At 41.8% G+C, this 8,759-nt stretch overlaps 1 protein-coding gene across 2 annotated transcripts in view; it reads left to right on the top strand.

Moving 5' to 3' along the window:
- Positions 1-7,756, top strand: part of COLEC12 (collectin subfamily member 12) — a 173,480-nt gene extending 165,724 nt beyond the window's left edge. For both annotated transcript variants that reach the window (XM_017499050.2, XM_037728165.1), the window contains 2 exons: positions 5,559-5,704; positions 7,039-7,756. In XM_017499050.2, the coding sequence (XP_017354539.1) occupies positions 5,559-5,704; positions 7,039-7,058 (166 nt within the window). In that variant the 3' untranslated portion in view covers positions 7,059-7,756. The remainder of the gene's footprint in view (positions 1-5,558; positions 5,705-7,038) is intronic.
- Positions 7,757-8,759: the final 1,003 nt, after the last annotated feature.

Raw genomic sequence — 8,759 nt, 5'->3', positions numbered from 1 at the left:
ACGGTAATTAAGGCAGTGCCTTAATGGCATCAAGAGTTAGGAGAAGCTGAAAAAAAAAATAATCTTCTCCACTTTTTTCACTGCCATAAATGCACAAAAAGGTCTGGGTTAGACTCACTAAGAAATTCAATCTTAAGCCTTTCCGCAAGAAGAAACTGGATTGGTCCATATGGAATGGATTGAGCTGGAACATTGCTGTCTATGCCAGCTCTCCCAAGGTGAAACTTTTCTCCTGTTCCCTGGGGTCCAGCAAGAATTATGTGATTTGGATGGAGCGCACCGGCTTGGTACCCAGGACCTGAAAAGAAGGACATCACCAGGCACCTTACTGAGCAACCAGCCCCCAACCACAGCCATTTTGGAGCCTCCCAAAAGCCTCAGCTTCGGCACCCCAGCCACCACACGGGCTGTGCTTCTCATGTTCCACCCAAAGGAATACATAGGCACATAAAAATCCCCAGGATCAAATTTTAAAAGCAAGAATAAGTTACGCAGGCGTGTTATGAGGTCTCAATAACCAAAGGCTAATTTAATTTGACATATAATAATAAACATTGCACAAACTAGAAAGAAAGCCAGCGCAGTCAAGGGAGGGAATGCAGGCTCTAGCATCAGCAAGATCGGGGTTCTGGGCCTTGACCCAGCATCACTCAAAGCTGTGATGCCTCATGCGAGTTACTCAACCCTGCAAGACCTCTATGTCCCCATTTATAAGATGAATTTTACAAAAGTACCTATGTCAGTATCCTGAAAATAACATGTGATATCTATGTGTAAGGCATTCAGTACAGGGCTTGGCACATAGGAAGTGCTCAAGAAATAGTACCTGCTGGTATTGGTATTATTGTTACTATTATCGCCATAATTATTATATTAGTTTGCGCTTGCAGATAAATACTACATAGAATTCTACAGTATCCTGATTGGGAGGTTCACACAGTGTCTCACTTAATTCCCACAACAGGTTTGTGAAAAAGACAAGAAAAGGTTCTCTGCATGGCCTGGGAATGGGGACTGTGTTTCAGGCTCTCAGGGGTCTCTCATCAGTATAAACTGCTCCAAATAATCTCCTATTCAGACTCACTTTCACTCTTCTTGTCTTTGCATCTGTGGCCTCCAAGCATAGGCCCATCCATAGGCCCTCCCTTTCCCCTGCTACCAGCAGTGATTTCTGGAACAGGCCATCACAAGAGACTGTTATGAACAATTATTCGCCAACAAATTGGATAACCTAGAAGAATGGGTAACTTCCTAGAAACATGCAGCCTACCAAGACTGGATCCAGAAGAAACAGAAAGCGTAGGCTGAGGTGGGAGCATCACTTGAGACCAAGACTTCAAGACCAGCCTGAGTAACAGAGCAAGACCCCATCTCTTTAAAAAACGAGGAAAAAAGGAAGAAATAGCCTGGCCAACCTAATAACAAGTAAGGAGATTGAAGTAGCAATCAGAAACCTCTCAAAAAACCCAGGACCAGACGGCTTCACAGCCAAATTCTACCAGACATTCAAAGAAGAGTTAGCACCAATCCTTCTTAAACTCTTCCAAAAAAATAGAAGTTGTTGGGTCTGGCATCATCCCGTGCCTTGCCCAGGCTGAGAAGAATTAAGTACCATGCTTTCTCCTTTTTCTTTTCTCCCAGCACACCTACAATCCTTTTAAAACAGTTTGCGTTTGCAGCTACTGTTAAAGGGCAAATAGACAGGGGATAAAAGACTCTCTCCACGCCTCTCAGCCTCACCTCGTTTTTCATGCTGAGACCTGGTAGATACAGAGAGTGCTAAAACAGACAGAAAGCAGCAGTGACATGGAACAGAAGCCAAAGGCTTAGGGCACACACAGATTGAGCTCAGGCTTATTTCCCGAGAAACACACAACGTGACTTGCTGACTCTTATGGCTCTTCCTGCACTCCAGCAGGACAGGACCCGCTGAGGGGAAAGGATGGTGTGAGCGGTCATCTGCAATGGCCCAGGATGGTGCCAAGGATGGGTCCCTAGATGCTTTGGATCCACACACCAATACAATTTCAAAAGAAAGACTGGAAGTGCTGGGATTACAGTGTGAGCCACTGTGCTAGGCTGAATTAGAGGATGCTAAAGGTTCTCTTTCTCTTCCAGGCTCTTTCATTCATTCTATAGTCCTGTATTCTAAATCCTATTCTTTTTCTTTTTTTTTTTTTTTTTTTTGAGACAGAGTCTCACCCTGTCACCCAGGCTGCACTGCAACTTTCACCTCCTGGGTTCAAGCGACTCTTGTGCCTCAGCCTCCCAAGTAGCTGGGACTCCAGATGCCTGCCACCAGGCCTGCCTAATTTTTGTATTTTTAGTAGAGATGGAGTTTCGCCATGTTGGCCAGGCTACTCTTGAACTCCTGACCTCAGGTGATCTGCCCATCTCCGCCTCCCAAAGTGTCGGGATTACAGGCGTCAACCACTGCACCTGGTCTCTAAATCCTATTCTAAATATCTTATATTTAGATAGGTATTTGTTGTGTGTGTGTGTTTCCAGCTCACTGGAACAGTTAGTCCAAGCATTTCCAAGCTTCCTGGTGTACTCAGAGTGTGATGTCCAAATACATGTATGTGCTGCTACATGTACTTCTGTGACATTTGTATGAAAATATAGGATTCAGGTCACTTCTATGACATTTGTATGAAAATATAGGATTCAGGGCTTTGAGGCCCAGACTTCAGCCATTCATCTTTCCAGAATCTACCTGTGAATGAGGTTAAAGCACTATTTAAGCTGACATTCTTCTCCAAAATATATGCATTCTGCTTATTTGACATGTTATGTTCTGTTTTATTATAAGCATGAAGACTGAGGGGTTTTGCTACAAATCACTCCATGTGATTTTACCTTTGCCAGCTTTGAGACTCTGGGTGGTCAGTCCACAGAACAAATTGTCCCTGCAGCCTGGCTCCAGGCTACCCACTTCCCACTTGTGCTGGCCCACTGCAGTTACCTCAGCTCATGGCCACAAAGCTGAGAAATGCATTCTGCTTTTTTTTTTTTTTTTGAGATGGAGACTCACTGTGGCCCAGCTGGTGTGCACTGGCACGATCTCAGCTTGCTGCAACCTCCACCTCCTGGGTTCAAGCTATTCTCCTGCCTCAGCCTCCTGAGTAGCTAGGATTGCAGGTGGTTGCCACCATGCCCAGCTAATTTTTTATATTTTTAGTAGAGACGGGGTTTCACTATGGTGGCCAGACTGATCTCAAACTCCTGACCTCATGATCCACCTGCCAAAAGTGCTGGGATTACAGGCATAAACCGCCGCACCCTGCCTCTGCTTTTAGTCCTAAGGAAAGCCTTGAGCACTGTATGTGAGGAATTCCAGTGCCCTGGAAAAACAAATAGAGAAAAGTGATAAAGATTATCTCCTTTCTTATCACTCGGTTATCTCTCTGCCTGGTTGATACATCATTTTTATTTATTTAACATAAAGTCACTTAAAAGGAAATGCAAGGGGAAAATATTAAGCAGGATTTCTAAGTCCAAAGAAGTCAGGTTTATACAATTTCCCAATTAACTGAGAAATCAAGAATATCAAATATCCTATCATTATGCATTCAAGAATCAAATTTTATAAACAAAAGTGGAATCAAACCCCCTCATATTACTGGCAAAATGAACAAAATGTACATCCACAAGATCAAACTGCTCAGGCATTGTTGACATTTCCAGAAGAATCTCACAAGGTGGAAAGAGTTACACCAAAAAGCAAATCTGAAAGTAAACTACTTTTCCTTCCAACTTCATCTCTATCTGGTATTAGGCTGAGATTGTCACAGACAGATTTTGAATTCATTGTGTCTCGTCTGTTAGGTAAGCTAGAAGAGCTGGGACTTTGTCTCTTCTCTGCACTGATATGTTGCCATCACCCAAATGATAACCTGGCTCATGGCAGGAGTGCTTTGGATGCCTGGTGTGAGTGAGCGAGCGAGTGAGCAAAGCTATTTTCCAACTCTCCCTTCTAAGTAGCATCCCATTTTTACTCTCACCAATTGATGGTTTACTCTGAATTATCTTTCATCACTTGGTTTATTTGATTGAGGCCACTCAATTAATGTGTGTGTGTGTGTGTGTGTGTGTGTGTGTGTGTGTATAGAGAGAGAGAGAGAGAGAGAGAGAGAGATACAGATTCTCACTCCATCACCCAGGCTGCACTGCAGTGGCACAATCTCAACTCACTGCAACCTCCACCTCCTGGATACAAGCGATTCTCTTGCCTCAGCCTCCCAAGTAGCTAGGATTACAGGTGCCCACCACCATGCCTGGCTAATTTTTGTATTTTTATTAGAGTTGGGGTTTCACCATGTTGGCCAGGCTGGTCTCGAACTCCTGACCTCAGGTGATCCACCTGCCTTGGCCTCCCAAAGTGCTGGGATGACAGGTGTGAACTACCATGTCCGGCCTTCATATTCATTTTTTTAAATCCCAAGATACACATTTTGGTGTGGGGGAGTCAGTTCTACCCTATCCCCACCCTTCGACTATAAATTTCAACTGTCCTTTCCTGCTGCTCTCTGGTTTTGCGGGTCTCACTGTCCAAAGATGCAGGGCAATACAGGCTGTCTCCTCGGGTGATCCAAGGACAGACACCCTGTGGCCAGTGCGGTAATGAGTCATTGTTTATGGGAAGCACCCTCTGAGGCAGATGTTCTTCCAGATCCTCCATGTGAGGCAGGCTTGTCCTCTCCGGCAGCAGCCACAAGCTTGTGTTCATGAACCTGCTTCTTAGACAAGATTGAGCCTTCAAGGGGTGAGTCTGGAAGCACACCTGATTTATTCATGGAAACGGAACCAACAACTGTTATCCCTGGCAAAGTGCTGTTCTGAGCAGCAGCATCCAAGTTAACAAGCCCCATGTGAACTCGTTCTAAAGAAAACTTGTTTTTAAGAATCTCTCTCCCAAAAAAGGCAGTGAAATGAAGGAGTCATTTTCAGTAAGATTAAATTACTATTTCTTTCTAAAGCAATCAGCCTTCTACAACTTCACCAGACAATCGTAACCAGTTATTTGTAATTGCAGGTTCTTGTAAATGTATGTCAAAGTCTTTCACTTTCTCTTCCTGGCTCTTGGACTTGTTAGAGGCAAGATATCGAAATGTACAAGGTCCCTCTGGGTTCTCACAAGATCGTGTGTGTGCGTGTGTGTGTGTGTGTGTGTGTCATGGCCTCATAATGCATAGATATGCACACACATATATACACATGCCCAGAAGTCAGCATTCCCATGACACATTAGAAAGTCATTCATCTAATGGTGCCAAAGCAAGATGTACTCCCTCCGCATTGCAATGAACCAGTCTAGTGAGTTAATTTCATTACAGCCAAGATCACAAGCCTGCAGGGAGATGCCGTGTTATGCATTACTCTGTAAAACAGCAACTCCTTATTCTGAATAAGACCACATACTGGTTTTTAAACTGCATTTTCATTCCAGGAAAAATGACCTGCTTCAGTTTTGTTTTTTATATTTCTCTGCTGCTCTTGAGTAATGAAAAGCTTTACATTACTGTGCAAATAACACTCAATTTCTGTTTTGCTAAAAGAAATTGGAAAGCTGGACAGCCAGATAACTGGGGTCATGGCCACGGGCCAGGAGAAGACTGTGCTGGGTTGATTTATGCTGGGCAGTGGAACGATTTCCAATGTGAAGACATCAATAACTTCATTTGTGAAAAAGACAGGGAGACAGGTAAGCAGTAGATGGGACTTAAGAGGGAGCTGCCAGTTTCTATCCTATGAAAGGGTGAGGGACGGTGAGTACAAGGGCCCTGAATGCAGGCTCTGCAGTTAGGTTCCAGTTCTGGTTCTGCCACTTATTAACTGGGCAGGTGATTAACCTCAGGGGAATAGTCACAGTATCTTCTTCACGAGGTTGTTGTGAAATTTAAATAATAAATGTGCCTCATGCGTAAGAAGTACTCAACAAATGCTAAACTAACTGACCCAGATAAATATCTTATACTGTGAGTTAATTGTTCTTTAAGATATAGCACCAATGTTAGTCCTTTTTCATAGACATTCATACACAGCCAGTCCAGGTGGGCAAGCATTCAATTCCACGTGTATCTATTGAGCATCTGCTATAGGTCAGATGCTGTGATACATAATAGAGGGAGATTGTCTGTGCTGCTTATAAGCTCATAAGCCAAAGCAGCTTTTGGAGATTTTCTTGACTTCAAAGGCTATGTATCTAAAGCTTCATTTAACACACGACCCTCTTTGGAATGCAGCATCTTAGTTTTCTTCACCAGAATGAGATTAAAAATTTGTGATGCAGGTTGGAGGAAATGGGAAATGAATGCTAATGGCCATGGGGTTTCTTTTTGGGGTGATGGAAATATTCTAAAATTAGTTTAGATTGGTTCTAAATTGCATAACTTTGTGAATATACCAAAGACCATTGAATTATATACTTTAAATAGGTGAAATATGTGATTTGTGAATTATATTCCAGTAAAGTAATTAGTTTAAAAAGTTGACAGTAAACAAAAACCTCAAATATATTTTGGCCAAATTATTTTTGGAAGTTAGTGGAGCATAAATTATCCATATTGCTATTCAACAGACAATTATTGAGCACCTTTGATGTGTCAGGCATTGCTCCAAGTACTAGGGACCTTAAGACATGTAGACACTCACAGCTGGGTCAGCTGAAGGGGAAAACACAGATATCTAAACAAGAGATTAAAATTGATGGTGACAAGTAACTCAGATTTGTCTTTTGTATGCTTTGTTTAGCCATTTGGAATTTGACTAGGGACCAGGCTTCCCCAGAATAGGCTCTTTCAAAAAAAAACTTAGCTTTTCATCTGAATAAGATCTTTTAGACATTTCTTTGAAAATATAAGCATTGTTGAATGATGTATTTTAGACACTTTCCTATAAAAATACACGTTCCTTTTTTTGAATTGCACGTTAACTTTTTTATTTAAGAAAAACTATCCAAGTGGGCGTTGGACATTAAAAGAAGAAATAAAAATAAATAAATAAATAAACTAATGCCCATTCTTATTTCTCTTTTAGTACTGCCATCTGCATTATAACGGACTGTGATGGAATCACATGAGCAAATTTTCAGCCAGCTCTCAAAGGACACTCCTTTCTAATTGCAACACCTTCTCATCAGATTGAAAAAAAAAGCACTGAAAACCAATTACTGAAAAAAATTGACAGCTAGTGTTTCTTACCATCCGTCATTACCCAAAGACTTGGGAACTAAAATGTTCCCCCGGTGTGATATGCTGATTTTCAGTGTGCACATGGACTGAATCGCATAGATTTTCCTCCATTCAGTAACCATGCAATTATACAAATTATATCTTCCAAAGTATGGAGCACTCCAATCAGAAAAAGGCTATCATTGGTTGTTGAGCTATAGGAAGAACTTAAGCATATACTGTGTAAACAGTACCATACATTTCTTAAATCCCAAGTGTAGGAAAAATATGCAGACATACAGATATATAGGCCAACTCTTAGTAATAATATGAAATATACTTAAAGAGCTTTTAAAACTTTGTATTTTTGTACAAAATATTTGCCTTTTACAATTTTTTCCTTTTTTTTTTTTTTTTTTTTTTTTTTTGTCATTTTACCAACATAATACATGGAGCCAAAGAAAACAATAATGGTATTAATAAAAACTCATAGGGTTTCCTGTCAGATTTAATTCTACCCAGTGGCGAAGAATTTTTTCAATTGTGGTTTTTAAAAAATAATTAAATATACATGTATATATATATATATATATATATATTTTAATGTTTCATTTCCTCAGAGGAGTCAATCACTTGAAATATCTAGAAATATCCTTGCAGATTTTGCCAGTGTCAATCAGGGCTGCGCACATGCAAGGCTCAGTGAAGCAGGCTGTGCCTTGAGCCCATCACCAGCCAACATTCTTGACGTGTGCCTCACCAGACACGAAAGAAGTAGTCAACTCAGGATGTGCTTCTACTTCATTTTGTTGGAGTCAGAAGGTAGAGGGAATGGAGAGGTATCTGTTGGGAAGGGCACTGAATCGGGCTATCTAAAAGGCCCTATTTCATGGGTGAGTTATGACTGTACTTGGCTCAGACCCCTCCCTACCAGAGCCAACGTTAATTGTCAGGAATGTATGGGGTCACATCAGCCAAAGACAGAGATGCTAGAAAGATGGGAACCAGCTACATGCAAAGTTTGTTTTCTTAAGTCATATTCCAAAAACATAACTCCAAGGCATATGCATGATCAAATGCAAGAATAAACTTTTGGCCACTTCGTGGAACTCTTAAAGGAACCTTCCAGCTGGGTGCAGTGGCTCATGCCTGTAATCCCAGCACTTTGGGAGGCCAAGGCAGACAGATCGCTTGAGGTCAGGAGTTCGAGACCAGCCTGGCCAACATGGCCAAACCCCATCTCTACTAAAAATATGAAAATTAGCCTGGCGTGGTGGTACATGCCTGTACTCCCAGTTACTCAGGAGGCTGAGGCAGGAGAATTGCTTGAGCCCAGGAGGTAAAGGTTGCAGTGAGCCAAGATCACACCACTGCACTCCAGCCTGGGTGACAGAGCAAGACTGTCTCAAAAAAAAAAAAAAAAAAAAGAACCTTTCCTCTGAGCCCGTCTTCTTTCCACTCCTTGACTTGCTGTTGGAAAGTCTAATATGAAAAGGGCTAAATCTAGGCATTAAATATAACTGATGCTCAAAGGTAAGATTTCCATCCAACAGATTTCTTCTCCTCCCTCCCAAGGGTCTTCCCAGG

Source organism: Cebus imitator, unplaced genomic scaffold (genome assembly GCF_001604975.1).
Source record: "Cebus imitator isolate Cc_AM_T3 unplaced genomic scaffold, Cebus_imitator-1.0 Scaffold12, whole genome shotgun sequence".
NCBI lineage: Eukaryota > Metazoa > Chordata > Mammalia > Primates > Cebidae > Cebus > Cebus imitator.
This window is presented reverse-complemented; position numbering and strand designations above follow the sequence as displayed.